This window comes from Thunnus thynnus, chromosome 8 (assembly GCF_963924715.1).
Source record: "Thunnus thynnus chromosome 8, fThuThy2.1, whole genome shotgun sequence".
In the NCBI taxonomy this organism is placed as follows: domain Eukaryota; kingdom Metazoa; phylum Chordata; class Actinopteri; order Scombriformes; family Scombridae; genus Thunnus; species Thunnus thynnus.
In genome coordinates this window covers 32,625,759-32,645,369 of record NC_089524.1, presented here as the reverse complement: position 1 = coordinate 32,645,369, position 19,611 = coordinate 32,625,759, and the positions used below count along the sequence as shown (strand labels likewise).

General features: G+C 38.7%; 1 protein-coding gene across 1 annotated transcript; it reads left to right on the top strand.

The window, feature by feature from the left end:
* The first annotated feature begins 222 nt into the window (after positions 1-222).
* LOC137188346 (desmoglein-2.1-like) lies at positions 223-15,304 on the top strand. Its single transcript, XM_067597979.1, has 14 exons — positions 223-474; positions 5,930-6,043; positions 6,451-6,606; positions 6,835-6,976; positions 7,545-7,705; positions 8,659-8,793; positions 9,027-9,212; positions 10,030-10,355; positions 10,465-10,607; positions 11,058-11,279; positions 11,688-11,930; positions 12,814-12,944; positions 13,268-13,528; positions 13,912-15,304. The coding sequence occupies exons 1-14, from the start codon at positions 427-429 to the stop codon at positions 15,001-15,003; spliced, it is 3,360 nt and encodes a 1,119-aa protein (XP_067454080.1). The 5' UTR covers positions 223-426; the 3' UTR covers positions 15,004-15,304.
* The last annotated feature ends 4,307 nt before the right edge of the window (positions 15,305-19,611 follow it).

Genomic DNA, 19,611 nt, shown 5'->3' with positions numbered 1-19,611 from the left:
ATTGTTGTTAGTGTTATGTGTTACAGGCTTCTTTTAGTCAAAATGTCCGCTGTGAGACCTCATTATATCTCATCTAATTCATAGTAAGACGACAAAAATGTCCTGGCACAAGTCCTTTATGATATTTCTAAAACATGTTATACCTATGTAGCTAACTAGACTAAACTAATCAATCGTGACGTCGGTTCTTGTTTCTCAGGGATATACTCTCATACATAGGTCATAGTGGTAGATGAAAGCTCGCAGTAATTACTCCCCCCTCTCTGGTCTCTGCCCGGAGGTTGTGTGAGTGTGTGTGAGGAGGCACTCCTCTTTTTAAAGTCTCCTCCTGAGCTCCATCAGCTCAGAATCAGTCAGGAACTCTTCTTGGCTTCATTGGGACTCTATTGGTTTACTTGATACGGATACCGGGACTTTTTTTCAGTCATGATTCGGGTTTCTTCACCCGTGTTTGTGTCGTTGCTGCTGTGTGCGGTGAGTACGGAAACAGGTTCCTGTTTCTTGTAACAGCTGTTTTTCCTTGTTTTTCCTTGCCAAGTGCTTGCTGATGGAGGAATGTTGGGTCTCTGTAAATTAAAGAGTACAGTGTAGACTTGCTCTATGTGAAAAGTGCCCTGAGATAACTTCTGTTATCGCTAGGCTATATAAAATTGACTTGACTTTTTCCACTGACGGAATCTGAATATTAAAGTAATAATATTTAGTCAGCCACCCAATATTGATAGGCTACCAAACTGCTATGAATGACTGTTATACTGTTTTTAAATAGTGTTTATGGTTCGAAATAGGCATATAAAACATAGACACTTGCTTAGAGCACAGAGGGCGGCCCGCTCATCCACCTGCTAGCAGAGGCTGCGGTAGCCTATGTTTCTACAGCCAAACATTTCAGAATCAGAAGTAAAAGATTTAATAGACCAGCTACTGTCCAAAACATATTCTTCATACATGACATTGTTTACCGCCGCAAGTTATAACGATCTCATTCATGTTGACTCTAACAAATATCTGACTGTCATGGCAACACTGATGTGTGTTGAGCTGTCTTTAGTTAGAGAGACATGACATTTCATTTCTCATCCAACAACTTTTTATCTTATTTTTTTGTTTATATGAGTTAGTGTACTTCGTAAAAATCCTTATTATGATTATTAAAGTTTTGTTTTATGTGACCATTTTTACGTGACAGATGGAATATAATTTCACATAATTTAATTCCTCTTCTAATATACTGTAGGCTACACAGCTTCTTTATGCTTGTTTACATTTGCTTTGTATTAAACAGCGTTCTTATTCGAATTATTAAACGGCCTGTGTATTTATAATGGATCATTAAAAGTACATTATAAAAGTTGATTATATGTTGTGATCTCTTAGATGTCTAAAACCTCTTAAAATCATTAAAAAAAAAAAAAGAAATCAGTAACTTAATACCTTGAAAAAAAGGTTATGCGAGGAGCACCAGTAATATATTACTTGGCAGAAATAATTAAAAACTTTAAAGGAAACTTTACTTGTATTAGGAACAAGCCTCAAGCACAAAATGCTGACTCTATAGATCATAAATAGATCCTAAATTCATCATACATCCATCTCTGTTATTATTTGTTCTTTTGCAAGAATGTTTCATCTAGATTTTGAAAAGAAATATCATGTACAATTCATAATTAATTTCATTGAGAATTCTGTGGATGCTTTTAAACCAGAACAAACAAATCACAGTAGTTTCATGTCCTTTGATTTAGTTTTGGATTTTCACATTTAGAACAACATGAAATAATTTATTACTTAATAATTATCCGAGTGAGGGAAAGGATAGAAATGATCTTACAGATAATGACTTGAAAATATATATATGAATATGCACATATTTCCATGAATTTGGGAACACAGGCACATGCCTACATATACTTACACAACACATGTAAATTGATTGTTACGTGATGTAAATATTGTCATTTTTGTATGATCATATCACATGTATGAGAATGTCACTATTTATTATGTGCTTAATTTAACTAATGTACTTTTGGTAATGATGATATGTTATGACCATTTTTAAGTAGAAAAGCCTTGTCTAGAAATCCTATATGCAACACATCTATATCACATTATTGTAACCTGTAACAATGTTTTTTCATCATCTCTGACAAATAAACTAATACATAGATAAATAAATAAATAAAAAATATTCAATACAAATAGATCAGTCTTTGTGCTCAGACAGTCCATACATACTGTCCTTGGTGAGTAAGACTTTATCCTTACTTCTCACAAATGTGAGGCCACTCCTTTCTTAGGAAGCTCAAAATCTCTTCTATCATCCTGTCATGCATATGCCAAGAATGAATAGATCAGGCTCGTTAAAACTTATTGGACAGGTGGGATGAGTCAGCCTCTGCTCTGAACACAGGCAGCTACAGTACACAGTACCTGGCAGATAGATGCTTTAACAGAGTCATTCACAGTACTTTAAGTCTCAAGGTCATGGAGACTTATAAAGTTCAACTTGACTGAAATTATAACATGTCTTTCCACACAACCTTCACTATATTTTTATATGTCTGCGTTAAGGTGCAACACTTATATCAGCCACAAGTATGCTTCCCCTTAGCACAGGAATGGCAAAAGTGTCAACAAACTGAAGCCAAAATGGTTTCAAGGCCACCATCTTTGGTAGTTCAATTAAAATTCAATATGAACACTAGACAAATTAATACAGCTCAATAAAAAGGAGCTGTAAAGCATACACAAGGTTTTGGTATGTGGTTTAATTTACAGGTAATAATGCAGTAATGCGTGAACAACTTGTAAATATTTGATATGTAGCCATTCTTGGGATTGAACTCTGCTGCGGGAGGTTTTGATAGTAAAAGTCATTGCTTATAAAGAATACTAACAGCAGATTGAGAGGGCTGGTGCATGGATCAAAGACAGCCAAGTGTTTGATAAAAGTGTCATTTTCAACTGTAGAACACAATCTTTGGCTAGCCAAGCTAGCTCTAATAGCTCATGCTTACAGCACTACTTAAACTATTTCATCATAGTGTGGGTACACATGTGTTTGTTCACTATGTAGCAATGCACACAAGAAAAAGCAACGACCAGTACCTAGTGATCAAGAGGTCAGCCTCACCCTCTTTCAAACTGGCAGGTCAAATTTCAGCCAGACTGAACTCTCCATGAGCTGCAGGAGGCCAGATCTATTTACAGCAGGAGGAGAATGACATCTCTGTCATCTCTTAATGTACAGTTCATGAATGGGGTGCAAAAATGTCAGACCTCTTCTCAGGACTGTCTGGGCATATACAGACTGTGCTCCACTGGCACCTCCTTGATTATTCCTTTTTGTTTTATTCTTGTTAGGGCTTTTGAATATATGACATTTCATGACCACAGTTCCACCAACTTCAAACTGGGTATAGCTCAATTCAAAATAACTGAAAACAGCTTTATGAGTTGAGAATCTTGAATCTTTCATTTAAACTAAGGAGGGTCTTACAACCAGTCCAAAGAGCCCTTTTCACATGGCTTTTCCATCCTTATCCATATCCATATAATTTGTACATAGTATACAGTTGAATCCAGACATTGTGCACATTGTGAGGTATCAAAGTTGTTAAATGTGTATATGTCATTTTAAATGCTACCTGTAATTTTTTACATTGATTTCGACAAAATACCATAACAACATAAAGCAAAGATCAAGGAGGGACACATAAAATAAACAGTAATACAGGACTGCTTAGCTGACAATAGTCAAATAAAAAAGCAATTCAAAAACTATTATCAAGATTAATTATGCATCAAGGATCAAATGTAATGACAGTTTCTTTTAAGAAAATTAAATCATAGGTAGGTCTTAATAATAAGTAGGCTGGCATTCCATACCTGTGCACTTAGATATTTCAGGGAATACTGGCCATGTTCGCTTTTACCAAAAGGAAGGTAAAGATGGGTAACCAAGTGTTATAAGAATGAATTTTAATTTGAAGAAGTTACTAAAAGACAATGGGATAGAAAGATACAGGAACATGAATATTAAGGTCATAATTTATGTCCGAAAAAGCTTTCTGTGGTACATGAAGCTTATGGAGAGGGGGGGGGGGGTTGAGGCACAAATTAACATAGCTGAGCTCTCCCTGTCCTGGTGCTGAAGCTGAATTTTTAACATTCCGATAACATTTTTATTATAACTTGTGTTTTTATTTATGAAATAGCCTATCCTGTATTTATGACACTAGTGTGGCAGTAGCTATATTTTTCTCTGTATGTGGGCTATAGCCTTTTTTGTGCCTAAAGACAAATTCCCCATAGGTTAGGCTATATGAAAGCCTTATAACATTATATTATTCTGAAAAAAAACTCAGCATAACATACAGGCTAACTAACTTCACACAATAAGGCTGTTTAATAACTGTTCATCTTGCCAAAATGGTCGATAACTCTATAGTAGCTAAACACTGTCAACTATGCAGGAACCCACCTGTTAACATACTGCATCCTTCTTCACGTCTAACAGGATTTACCGTTCCAAATATAGTGATTTTCCTAAGTTTGGCAGAAAATTCCGCAGATTTTTCTTTGTTATGCCGTATTTGGGCAACGCTTTGATATTTTCGTTTCATTTTCTAAGTGTCTCTGACAGCGGTGCCGATGCTGTCACTGAGCTGTATTGATTTGAATTTCCCGCCTAATATATTAATTGTACCAAATATCCCTGACGTGTCAAACAAAGAGAACTATGGACCAGTAAAGTTTTTATTTTATTTTAAATATTTGTTTTATTTTTATGTTCAAAATTCAGACGATATCATGACCTGAACCCTACGTTGCGGTAAAAAAAAAAAAAAAAAAAAAAAGATAGTTGTTTTACAGGCGGGGGCAGGGTTATACTTTACGGCCCAGCCTGGAGCCATCTTGCCCAACTGACCCCCAGATGACATGTCCCACCCTGTCTCCAACGAATTTTAATTTCTACATCTTCCTCTTTACAATTATAATGCTGAACTTCCTTTAAACTTAGCTGATGAGTCTGCTGATGTGGCAGAGTTGCAGCACAAAACAGGAGCAATTCATCGTGATCTATGTAAAATAGTAACATACATACACAGTGCAATCATAATTTTTATAACAATAAACAAGACATGTTGATCAAACTTTGTAGATTGCAAGTGATTCCCATGTACTTCACTCTTATGTTAGATCTATTGAAAAAAAAGGAATGCGTTTTTTTTCAAGTTCAATCTCTCATCAACAAGTACGACTAAAAAACATGTGAGAAACTTGTGATAGTTCCTCTCCGCTTACTGACACTTGCACAAGCATAACCCTTGACATATTACTGCTCTCTGCTATAAATATTATGAAATTTTCATATTTAATGAAAGCTTAAGATTCAATATTCAAAGATTTAATAAGTTGAAACCATCTTGCAACTCTCGCCATTTCTTTACTAATATTTGTATTAGAGTGTGGAAGTCTGCAGCCAAGAAAATCACAAAAGATTTACAAAATTAAGATTTATGATTTGATTAAAAATCACAAATATAAATAAGGAATAATAAATGTCCTCAAATTGATTCTTGTGGCACAACATGTGCTACATAGACTGAAGCTCAACCTTGCTTGTTATTACAAATCTGCTAATGCTTCCTCTCACTCATGTGGCTATTTAGTTTATGACAGTGAAAACCATAATGTAAAATGAGAAAAAACTTTTCAAAAGAAAAGACAAAATGTAAATCAGACCACAGAAATTGAAATGACATTTTTTGTACTTTCAAGTACAATTGTATACTATGTTAGAATTTATAGAAATGCCAACCTAAAGTGATATGCAGTTGACTTTACATGGTTGGAGCTTAGATTAACCTGACAAGTAATGATTTACTGTGAAGTAATCACATCTATTGTACTGTAACTCCAGGCTGTAGCTGTGGTGAAGGCCAACTCTGGGGACAGAATAAAAAGAGAGTGGATTATCCCACCAAAGCGTCTGCATGAAAATAAAGACTACACTAAAGAGGATTATATTGCCAAGGTGAGTCAATGAGCTCTAATTCACTTTAATTCTACCCACTAACTCTGGAGCATAAACTGTGGGCAAAAGCTCTGCTGAGCAACAGCCCAAACACACACTTATTAAAAACAACAAACTTTATTAGACAAGAAACAAACAAAAAACATGAAAAGAATTTGGTCAAAGACGCAGCTACTCCAATAGATACTAATGCAGATTGCAGAACAAGAGAGCAAACAACACTCCACCCCACATACACATCAAGTCACATGTCCACAATAGAGGAAACCACAAACATCAGTTCCACTAGGCTTCAGTACTGTGTGTTACTAACATTTGGAGGACCAAATCTGCCATAAGTAAAAAAATAACCACCATCGGTCACAAGAGGGGGCCACTGCAACATTTTCTTCTGCTCTGTGTTTCAGATTCGATCAGATTTTGAAAGTGACACAAATATTATCTACTCCCTGGAAGGCATTGGTGCATCAGAGAATCCCTTCCATGTGTTTGTAGTCGATCCTAAAACCGGATTGATTCGTGTGACCAAAGTGCTTGACAGGGAGGACATCGATATGTACAATGTGAGTGATGCATAACACATTCTATTCTATTTTGTTGTTTTAAGAAGATTCAGTAAAAGCTGCCTTTTTGGTATTTTTATTAGAGAGATATTTGGCATCATAATGTCACAGACTGTTTATGTCTGTAAATGTATATGATATATTTTAAAAGTCACTCTGAAAGGGAATGAACCCTGCTAAGACAGATGATAAAGATAATATTTGGATTTTTATCTTCTGTTGTTCCAGCTGTCAGGTGTTGCTAAGTTCAGCGATGGCAGGGAGGCAGAGAAAAGAATTGACATACGGATCAAGGTTGTGGATGAGAATGACAACTCTCCAGTGTTTGGTGTCATCAACCCTGGGGAGGTGGATGAGCTCAGCCCTGTAGGTTAGTGTTTCTGCATTTTTGTACAATTCTAACAAAGGTCTATCCTGATATGTGACAGCAAAGTAACCCTAAGTGGCTTCATTATAAATAAAACAAAACACTGTGGTTCTGTATCTGCAAGATTATATTCTTTTGTTATGTCTTTTTACTAAGCAGTTTATGGGTTACAATCACATAGGAAGCTTGTTCTTACTTGTTTATAAGAGTTTGATCAAGTTAGATTACAGGGTTGGCTTTAGTCAACCTTGGTGAGGTTTTGTTTTGTGGTTCCACTCCACATCCTATCCACATTTAAACCATGGTCCAGAAGACTACTGATTTGTCTATTGTTGTCTATTGATTCCCCTTGCAGTAAGAATGACAAAATTAACCACAACGTCAGTATATAGTTAATATACATGTTTACTGTATTTACTGAGAGGCTCCAAGATCAAAATAAAGTGCATATAACTTACACCATGTTCTCTGCATTCATGTGGAGCTGGATTGTTTCAGAGCAACAATAGGGAGAAGGACCTATATGAAGTATTACATTTGATGACGGTTTCATTTAATACTGTTTTTACAGGGACTTCAGTTATGAAAGTCATTGCAACTGATGCTGATGAACCAGGGAATGAAAACTCTCAGATCGCCTATACCATCGTTGATCAGAATCCACCTAATGACATGTTCTCCATGACCAAGGATGGAACCATCTATGTCAAACGTCCTGACCTGGACAGAGAGGTATGGACTACACCAACACGTACACAGGGCCAGTGTTTTCTTTATGTCATCCTTTAACATAGTTAGATGAGACTGTGTCAACTGTGTGACTTTGTATAAAATAACTTTCATCAGATAGTATATGTCCAGCAGAGAAGTAAAATTCTGCACTCCATCATCAATATCAGCTAATCCAGTCACCAATCAAATCATTGTTGAAGAAGGTGTCGACAAGCTACTGACAATAACATTTAAAAGGGTCAACAGGACATAATTTAATTAAGTGATAATTAGGGGGAACCTATTGGATTCCTTATCAAATGTTTACTTCTGAAACCTGCTACACAGCACTATTGCTGTTTGTCCATAGCATATCATTTACTCTAGTTGTCACTGTACCTTTGACAACAATGTTTGCTCCAAAGGATTCATAAAGGCTTGCAAAGATAATGCACCTTATGTGCCACAATTTTAAAACAACAGTTGCTCATGCTTACTTGCACACTGGCTTGTTGACTCAAATAGGTTTAAAAATTGTAGATATTAATATTTAATGGTTAACAGGCTCATAAAGTTACAGGCTATGTAGCATTCATGAGAAATGGAGAGTTCAATACCCTCCATACCATAGGATGTCTTGTCACCTGTAATATTGTATTATGTCAGGCAGAGCAGTGCAAACATGCATTCCTCACTTAGTTTACATAGTACATAAGGGTACTGTACATTCTGTGACTTGATCATTTGCCATCTTATAATTTGTAACATAACGTTCAGAGTCCCTGCTCTACCTCTAAGGGACTTTGGACCCCCCAGACATTAACAGGTTCAGAGGCTATGAATCCTATAATTGCTGGCAAGGACAATTGTTACGCTGTCTTATCCAAGATGCACCCCTACACTAAACGCTCATCACAGTTCACTTTTCAAAGTTAACACTTCTTTTCTGATTTTTTAATGTTTTCTAATTTCAGAAAGCAGATCAGTACATTCTGACGGTGAGAGGTCAAGACCGAAATGGTATGCCAGACGGAAACACGGGAACTGGCACTGTTACCATTAATGTCCGAGATGTGAATGACAACCTTCCCACTCTGGAAAAAGAGACGGTAGTTTTCTTTCTCACATATATGTATATCAATATTTTATACTGCATATTGGTGCAAGTAGAAAGGGTTTACGTGAGTTTTCCCAGCTGCATTATTTCACTGTTGACATGCTCATGTCACAGATCACACATTAAAGTCAAAGAAATGCTAATCAACAAATGTGAATTGAAAACAAATTCTGCTCAAGTGAACCTTGTTACTGTCATCTCATAATGTGTTTTACTCCCTTACAGTATGAGGGCAGCATTGAGGAGAACACAGAGGGTGTGGAGGTGATGAGAATCAAAGCAGAGGACTTGGACCTGAAGGATACAGACAACTGGGATGCTGTGTTTGATATCGTCAAAGGCAACGAGGCTGGGTACTTCAGCATCACAACAGACCCCAAGACCAATGAGGGCATCCTTATGCTTGACAAGGTACGACCACAGCAGTGTTTCTGCATTTAGGTTTAGAAGAAATGTGTGCATGTTGGCCTCCCCATCGTTTGAATACAGTCAGCATGCTTCATACACAAAGAACTACAGTACAAGTTTACAATCAAAGGATGTACAAGCATACCATAGGGAATTACCAAATCCTGCTCTTAGTGTACATTTCCACATTCACACCCTGATATATTGTGGGCGATGCATGCGTTTTTCTAGGAACTATGGACTTCCAGGACATGACCCTATGTTTTGGACCAACAACAATATAAGGAGTATATTTAAAGGGAATGGGTATACAAATCAACCGTTCACTCAGACAACCCAGGTTCAATTTACTGCATTTTAGCATAAGGCTACATTACCTGTCACAAGTGTAACACACCAGAATTTGTACAGTTGAGTGAATTGAGTTGAGGTGCACTGTGGGTAATGTATGCTCCATGTTTTGACCAGGAAGAGGAATACATGGAATAAATAAGAGGATATCTCAAATTCTGCTGCATCGATTTTGATCCCTTTTCTTACTTTCCATTGTGAATGTGGTATTGGAGTGCAATACTAAATGGTGGAGTACTCTTTCAAGAAGTTTTATCAGCATTTATACCAGCAACACAAACTGTAACCCAAATAACTTTTTTTCATATTTTTCAACAAGCACATTACTTTAACATTATGGATGTACACAAAACACAATCTACATTTCAGTCCTCAATTTATTAAATATTGTGAGCCTTTGATTACAAATACACACAAACAGCAAAACCTACAGTAATAATTTATGTTTTTTGTGTGTGTCATTTCACAGCCTGTGGATTATGAGAATGTGAAGGACCTTGAACTAGGACTAGTTGTGAGGAACACGGCTCCACCATATGATGGATCTGGAGTAAATGCTGGAACTGTTATAGGTTTGGTAGGGGGACCAAGTGGTGCCAGCGGTGCAAGTGGGACCAAATTTAAAACCTATCCAATCAAAATCAATGTGAAGAACCAGCCAGAAGGGCCGCAATTTGACCCCAAAGTCAAAGCTATTCACATCTCAGAGGGAGGCGACTCCATTAACATTAAAGATGTTATTGCCCACTACCCTGCTATAGACGGAGACACTGGAGAACCAGCTGAGAATGTCAGGTCAGTGCATACACAAATACATGGACATGAATCCCTCTACAGTTAAAAATATAATGTCACCATATTTTCTACACTCAATAGTAACCAATAGAGCTTATTTCCACTGTAGGTATGCCAAAAGTTCAGACCCTGGCAACTGGCTAATCATCGACCCAGAGACAGCTGAGATCAAACTGAACAAGATGCCTGACAGAGAATCTCCACTCCTGGTCAATGGGACATACTTTGCTGAAGTACTCTGCATTACAGAAGGTACACTGTTGCTCTAAAAATCTGTTTCAGCTCCAGATATACATTTCAGAGTGGTCTTCTTAGTGAAAAGCAGCACAAAATGAGGTAAATATTACGCTGAGTTGTTGCACATTTCCAGCTGGCTAGAACTAACATCTGTAGGCCTACAGTCAGAACACTGGCTATTTCTTGTGAATAAACTCAGACTGCACAGACAGACTGCAGTCCAACAGTCAAATCGATCACACAATTAAAATAAGGACAATAAAGAATAAAGAAAGGAGAATATTCCCCCTTTGTTCAATCTGTACACACCATTAGGCCCCACCACAAGCAGAGGCAAACTGTTGTGTATAATTGTAGCAGCAGGGGGAGTGAAGTGTTTGTGCCTGAACTTGTCTCTGAAAAGTGGAAGTAAAAATGAGAGAAATGCTGAATGATCCGTCCATATTTCTATTTTTTCCATCCCAGACATGCCTGCTAAAACAGCCACCGGCACTGTAGCCATCCAAGTGCAAGATTTTAATGATCACTGCCCCACCCTTACCAGTAACATCCAGACCGTGTGCACAACAGTTGATGCTGTTATTGTCAACGCTAAGGATGAGGATGCATTCCCTAATGGACCTCCTTTCCACTTTGACATCATACCAGAGGGCACTGAGGGCAAATGGCATGTGGAGCATCTTAATGGTGAGGAAAATACTGTAAATTATTTAAAAGATATGGAAGATACCTATAAAGATATAAAAATAGATCTCAAGTTAGAAATGGCTCTATAGTGACATGAATTGGGTGTCTGATACAGATTTGATTGATTTTATGTAACAGCTAGTGGTTGTCAATGTAAAAAAAATTTTTTTTACATTGATACAGTTGATACAAAGAAAATAAAATGTTATGACCTTAAACTAGCACTGAACTTGTTTTCACTGGGACGCCTGGTATGCATTTCAGACTAGTGCACAACCAGAATGTCCAGAACCTCTTTTTTTCAAACTAGAATGTGAAAAGCTAGATTTAACCATGAGTCTTTATTTTTAAGTTTAGATTAAAGAATATTGATCTACTACACTTTTCATGTTTCTCTTGTTGCTGCAGACACTGCAGCTGTCTTGAGGTCCCAGGGGTCCGTGTGGCCTGGTTTCTATGAGGTGGAATTTCTGGTGAAGGACGGGCAGGGAAAGGCCTGTCCAGAACCACAAAAAGTGAAGGTCCAGGTCTGTACCTGTGAGGACGGAGTGGTGTGTGGAAAACGAGGCGCCAACGGTATAATCAGCAAAGAAGCAGAGTTAGGACCTGCAGGCATCGGACTCCTACTACTGGGCCTCCTGTTGTTACTACGTAAGTATGATGTGAAGCGTCAAATGATCAAGACAGTTTGTCAGTTTTGACTGTTTCTTAAATATAAACTGTATAAATATCCTAAAAACATAGGATGTTACCTAATGAATGTAAAGACATTTGGAGACTATTACACACCAAACACAGTTCCATAAATAGTTTGTAGTGTCGTGTGGAGAGTAAACAAGTGGGTATTAGGTGGACTGATATATGAAAAATTGTAGATATGCTTGGAAAATGGAAATACATTATATATGTGTTATTATATTAAGGACTCAACGCTAACACTAAAAGCTAAAGGAATAGTAGTAAAATAGTAAAAGGCAAATGTGTGACCAAATCATCAAATTTCACAGAATAAAACAATACTCCCTCTACATTCTTTAATGTCTTTAACACCACCACCATTCAGAATTTTTAGTAATGACTGAAGATCCTAACTGTCCTTCCAGATTCTTACCCAGACTTTAACATAACTAGACCCATCCCTAAACTTCACCATCTCTCACCTAATAGCTAGACCATCTAGATTTCTAGCACTCAACTTACACATATCAGTTTCTGTGTACCAATGCAAAAGCTACAATAACTGCTACCCTACAGTAAATCACTAAGACGAGACCCAACTAACATGGCAGTTACTAATCTTACACCATAATCAACCCGCTACCACTAGTTAAGTTAGGAACTTTAATCAGATAACAGTCTCTAAACAGTAAACTTTTTGTTACAGAAAGATTTTGAGAAGCTTTACCTTTATTGTTGGCTTTATGAGTGGTTCTAGCCACAAATAGTGTTGTAAAAACCTGCACTTTTTGGAGGACCACAGGGGACCACTGCTGTGCCAAAAAGTTAGACTAAAACTTTGTTGTTCTTTTTACAGTCATTCCTCTGTTGCTGCTTTTTTGCCAATGTGGGGCGTCTGCGGGTCTGCCAGGGGGCTTTACTCAGATGCCTTTTGACGCCAAATCACACCTCATTAACTACCACACTGAGGGCCAGGGAGAGAACACAGTAAGACCAACATCATTTACCTTTTACACGAGCTTCAGTGTCAAGGACAAAAATATTGGAATCGTGGCAAATATACCGGTCGCTTGCTGCTGTGTATGCACATACATATATATATATATATATATATGTGTGTGTGTGTGTGTGTGTGTGTATATATATATATATACATATATACATATATATATATATATTTAGCATAAAGACTGGAAACAGGTCCAGCAAAATGAGAAGTGATGACTGGCAAAAATACCACAAAAATTGCCATGTCTGTGTTTGCCCACTAATTGCTTTGTTCTAACATTTGGATTCTTGGCCTATCATAGGCAGTGCCACTAATGAACTTGCCAATAAAGCTGGATGAGGTTCCTTTGAAACCCGTGGGGGGCATACCTATAAAAGTTCCAGCAACACCCCACCACACTTCCATTGACGTGATCGACTTTGACCGTTTTGAGCAAATACGCGACTATCGGATCACAAGTGACTACTCTGGGTTTGTGAGCAGAGACGCAGGAGGAGGAGGTGGGGGAATCTATGATGGCATGTCTCTGCCAGACCACTTCCTGGGACAGTACTACACTCAGGTAAGGAATGAGATGACCAGCTGGAAAGGCTTAACAGGAAATTTCCATGCAGCAACAGTTCACCAAAAAATAAAAAGGAATCATAATCTGATCTGATGTCAGAAAAAGCACAAGTTAAGTTTACCCCTACCTCCTTAGAACCTATTTTAAAGAGCCCTTTAAGTTAACTAACTCGCTGTTTGTTAATGGACACAAAAACAGCTTATGAACACAAACTTGGAAGCTTTGAAGAACATGTACTTGGGTACCACTATTGTTTTACACTACAATACTACTACATTCATCAAATTAAAATATGATTTGCATCATGAATGCCCTAAAATGCTCACTATCAAAAACAGGTAAACTTTGTGATGATTTCGGGTTTTTTTTTTTTTCAACAGAAGGCATCCAATGGAAACGAGAACCTTGGAGTGAAGGATGGTCTGTTGGTGTATGAATTTGAGGGCCAGGGATCCTCTGTTGGTTCAGTGGGATGCTGCAGCCTCCTGGAGTCTGACAACGACCTGCAGTTCCTTGATGACCTCGGGCCAAAGTTCAAGACCCTGGCAGAGGTGTGTGGGGGCAAAAAGATCCCAACTGAAGTCAAACAAATGCTCACTCCTCTGCCCAGTGCCTCCATCAAAACTCAAACCTCAGTATCAAGTTTGACGACTGCCCAACAGCTGACCCCCCCATCCAAGCTGCAGCCGACTGTCCCCAGAACAGAGCAGACTGTGGTCACGGAGACATCTGAGTGTGCTAAGATGGTGGAGGAAAGCACGGCCACATCGAGAGAAGGAATGACCACAGTGAAGCAAGGGATGGCAAATCAAGGCCAGATGCTCCTTCTACAGCAACAGCAGCCTGTCTACTACACCACCACCCCTGTGCTGCAGCCGATGCACTACGTAGTCCAGCCACAAGTTCAAAACACCATGGTGCTGGCTGAGGCACCAGCTACCAACCTGCAGGGCATGGTTCTTGTTAATGGCACCCAGACTGGACCTGCCCAAGGCATGGTAGTTCAGGGGCAGACAGTGATGTCCAGTGGACAAGGCCAGGGCCCTGGCATGGTGCTGGTTGAGAGGAGTGGGGTCCAAGGTGGTGGTGCCAACCTGATCCACGCTGGCAACCTTTCTGGCTCACAGACCATGATGGTCGTAGAGGGCAAGGTCCCAGCAGGATCAATGCAAGTGCTTTCGGGTAGCCAAACCCGCCTTGTGCAAGGGGGCACTCTACAGTCAGGAGGGCTTTCAGGATCTCAGAGAGTGCTGGTGGTCGGAGGGCAAACAAGCAGTGGAGGGCAGCTGGTCCACGAGGCAGGAGGTCTGTCCCAGATGAGCAATGTCCTTGGCTCTAAAAGAGTCCTCCATAGCCAGGACAACATGTCCACTGGTTCTCAGAGTGGTGTGGTGGCTTCTTCTGCCACCACAGTGAGCACAGCCCCCACATACCGCAAAGTGGTGGTACAAGAGACAAGAGAAATTCACTGAATGATTGATTGTCAGAATAAAAGTGGGCCTTTTCAGTAAAGCCAATAAGACTGTTCCTCTGGCCTTGTTCAAGTGGTGGTGGGATGCTTGGGGGACTCAGTTAATGCAAGACAGCTAATGGAGAGAGGCAGGATTCCTGCACTCTCCCCTTTAAATTAGGACTGTTCAATTATGACAAAAATCATAATCACAATTATTTTGGTCAATATTGAGATCACAGTTATTTAACATAATTACTCACTGACTTTGGAAACATCATGCATTTATTGAACTTTTTTTTAAAAAAAGAAAAAAAAGGAGAGATCATTACATGGAACCAAGCATCCTTATATCTAAACAAAGTTGCCTGAAAATATCTAAATAAGTCAGTTTCTACCGCTGAACATTTGACTGTTTGTTAAATTCAGACACATCTGCTCTGTGAGGAAGAGTGTCTGTCTGTCACTGCGCTTTGCGGCTGCTCCGACACACGCTGCAATGGATTTATAACACGAGACAAAAGAATCGTAATTGAAATTAAAATTCGATTAATCACCCAGCCCTACTTTAAATGTGACAATGCAATTCTGAAATAAAGTTTGTCAATTACAAATGAACAGGTTCCCTTCAAACTACCTGTTCACTATTTCAAACAGGGTGACAATTGATATAAACAATCAAATGAAATAAAAATAATAGCAATGGTGAGACCTTCTTAACCTATCTCAGCTAACCTATCTAGTGACCCTGCCTGCTGTCTCTACTGCTGCAATCTTGGCTTTAGCATCAAGCACTGCAGCCATCTCCAGAGAGACCCCCCCCCCCCCTTCCCATTTTTTTTAATGTCTTACTTTTTTCCCTTGCACTTTTTTAATTTTCTTTTTTTTTTTACTTTTGCCCTCTCTTTCTTCTCTTTACACTGACACAGTACAGAATGTACACACAGAATCATGTTTTATACATAGTTACTATGCAACTCCTCTGCTGACTTCAGCAAAGTTATATCTTCATGTTATGTTTTATGTTATCTCTAACTTGTTATGTTGTCTCCTGTCTTACATGGTTATATGCTGTCTGTTGTCTGTTGTTTTGCACCAATAAAAAAGAAAAAATATAAATCTTGAGTCTTTAGGTTTTTATAAAACTTAAATGACAATTCTATCATACATCCCAACCTGAACCCTATCTGGATGCACTCTGAGCAAGTTGAAAATGTTGAAAAACAGCTCTAAAGGAAAATTGCTGTTATAGATACTGACACAAACCTATGAAAGTAATATTCAAGTTGTAAAAAGTTGAATTATATTTTAAAGAATTCTCACAATAACGCATTTTTTAGTGCTTGAGACAGGATTTGCCAACAGAGTAGCAGTACCACTGCAACACCCACAACTGTTTCTAATACTAAAGCTACCACTGATAGTGGGTGAGATGCTGAGTGAACTACATCTGTGACTGCAGGGGTTACTGGTTGGATCTCTGAAGCGAAACAAAAAAAGCTTGCTCAGCTAACGTACCTGGTTAAATAAAGGTTAAACAAAAATACCCTATATACAATAAGATGATTAATCTGACAGTGGGGTTTAGTGACCCATGAAACTATACAAGTTAATTATGGTGACCCAGATGATGTGTTTTTATTTCTAATTTGGTGAGATATGATGAAAACTGAATGATTGTGTGGGGATATTACACCAAATAAATGTAAGCGCAACCAAAACCCAACTGGCAATTTCAACTTCCACAGAAGACAGAATTGAACAGGACTGCGTATACAGTATGTATGATATGATGCTATGATCTGTAAAGGAGTGTTACAGTAAAATGTTTTAAGAATTTCTAGAAATTAGAATTTACCCTCCTACTCTATGTACAGTAAGACAGTTGTGATTAACCTGACAGGTGGGTTCAAGTCAATTTTATTTGTATAATGTAATATCACAAATAAGCCTCTGAGGGCTTTAAATCTGCGCAGCAATACAACCCTCAATTCCTGTGAGGAAAAACTCCCCCAAAAATCCCTTAGAGAGATCCCCAATAGAGGAGGGATTCCTCTCCCAGAACAGACAGACATGCAATAGATGTATGTGCAGAAGAGACGAGATAGTAAAATTATAGTATGGAAGACAGGATGACAAAATTATTGATAGATTTATAACATACATGAAGAATGTGATCAGGAGAACGTCAAGGAACTTCCAGGTGCTGCCAAACAGATAGGACCTGAGTCACATGACCTCCATCACGGCGACCTGGAAAGCAGACAGACTACACATACAGTACCAGTCAAAAGTTTGGACACACCTACTAATTCTAGGGTTTTTCTTTATTTTTACTATTTTCTACATTGTAGAACAAAACTGAAGAAATCAAAATTATAAAAGAGCACATATGGAATCATGTAGTAAATAAAAAAGTGTTAAACCAAAATATGTTTTAAATTTTAGACTCTACCTTTTCCTTTGATGACAGCTTTGCACACTCCTGGCACTCTCTCAACCAGCTTCATGTGGTCATCACCTGGAATGCTTTTCCTTGAAGGAGTTCCCACATATGCTGAGTACTTGTTGGCTGCTTTTCCTTCACTCTGTGGTCCAACTCATCCCAAACCTTCTCAATCGGGTTTAGTTGGAGTGATTGTGGAGGCCAGGTCATCTGATGCAGCACTTAATCATTCTCTTTCTTGGTCAAATAGCCCTTACAGAGCCTGGAAGTGTGTTTTGGATCATTGTCCTGTTAAAAACAAACTCATTGGTCTCCCTCAGTGGTGGTTTCTTTGCAGCGATTCAACCATGAAGGCCTGATTCACGCAGTCTCCTCCAACCACTTGATGTTGAGATGTTTCTGCTGCTTGAACTCTGGGAAGCATTGATGTGGGCTCTAATCTGAGGTACAAAGCTTGGACAATCATGTGCTTGTGCAAACAAAGCACACAGTGTGACCCATGAAATCACACAAGTTAATTGTATAAATGATGTCTTTTTATTTCTAATTTGGTGAGAAGTGATTAAAATGTAATGATCTTGTGGGAAAGTCAGTTCATCAAATAAGAAACCACAGGACCTCATAACATTATGATGAAGTTCAGGGTGTGTCTCTACTGAGGTGGTCTCTCATGGTAGATGAGATCTCAGTAAACATTACCAGACATGTTTAAGCCGCTTTTGTCTGCGTGGGTGAGACTTGATGTTTTCAGCAAATAGGATTTTAACAGTTCCTTGTGGAAGTGGTTCTTATCCTGAATATAATCACTCCACCCCTGTAACACTCACTCTTTCTTCTCACCAAACATGTTACAATAAATGGATAAAAGGTTGTTCTGCATGTTCTTATCTTCAGTTGGTTAACATGTTTAGTTGGCTGCTCTTAACATATTTGAACATCATACGTTTATTTGGGAGTTTTGTGGGTTGAAAAGCATCACACATGAAGTCCATTGTGAAGAAATGTTTTAGACAGTGTAAAACTCTGCTGGAATAAATGTCTCGTCTGTGAACATATTCACCAGCACATGCATCATGTTACGTGACATTTGCTATTTATTTTGTAGTGTTAATTCAGACTGACAGTTAGGTCATTCATTTTATAGTCACATATTCCATACAGCATTCAATCATACTATATATGTGTCAGAGTCTGCTCTCCCCCTCACCTGTTGCTGTGGGAATTATCCATTATCATTCAGTCTCACTCTCTGCTCTGCCACACCCCTCATTAGTTCAACCACTTTCACCTGGCGCTCCCACCTGCTCATCATCTGCAATCAAGCCAGTATATAAGCTGCCTCGGCCCACTCCCTCTTTTTCAGATTGTCTATGCTACTATGCTAAGTCATCTTGCCTTCATCTCTGGACTGGCTTCCTGGTTCCTGATTGGCTTGTCTTCGACCATCGCTCCTCATCTCTGCCCCAGTAAACCCACCAGCCTTCTGTCCCTGACTGAGTTCTGCCTGCCTGTTCCCTGGTCTTTGCCTTGGGAGTGGAAGATTGGGGTTCAATTCCCAGTGGAGCCATACTCATCAGAACTGTGTTTCTCTGACCATGCTACTATTGCCTTGACATTGTGTGGAATAAAGACTGTAAAATTTATACCAGTGTCATTTGTGCTGCGATTGGGTCCATTCTATACCCGTTACAATGTCCATGACCTACAGTATCTCTCACAGTTATTTGATTTTCTTGGGTATCTTGATAGAACATTTTTAATCTCCTATGCCCCTATCCCTCACTATGCACCTCCAGTATAAGAGCTGTGAAAAGCCAATATTCCCCTTCTTTTAGTCATTAATCCACTGGCAGACTGTCCTCAGCATCACTCACAAATGGCAGATTCAAGACTGAATCTTTAACAAAAGTTTTTACAGCTCCATTTTTCAGAAGTTTGTATCAAAATACCCCCTGAGTTCATTTTGTGAATACAAGAAAGATGGGTCTAGTTACTAAATTTACATTTATGGGTGTAAAATGAGATGCTGGAATGGCTCACTTACAGCAGGGATAGGCTGCAGTGGAGCAGGCTTGATGCACTGGTTCGGCTTTCCCATTAACTGGCACACATGACAGGTTTTTATGTATGCTCTAACATCTCCTTTATGTCCGGCCAGAAAAATTGCCTTAAGATGTTGAGATA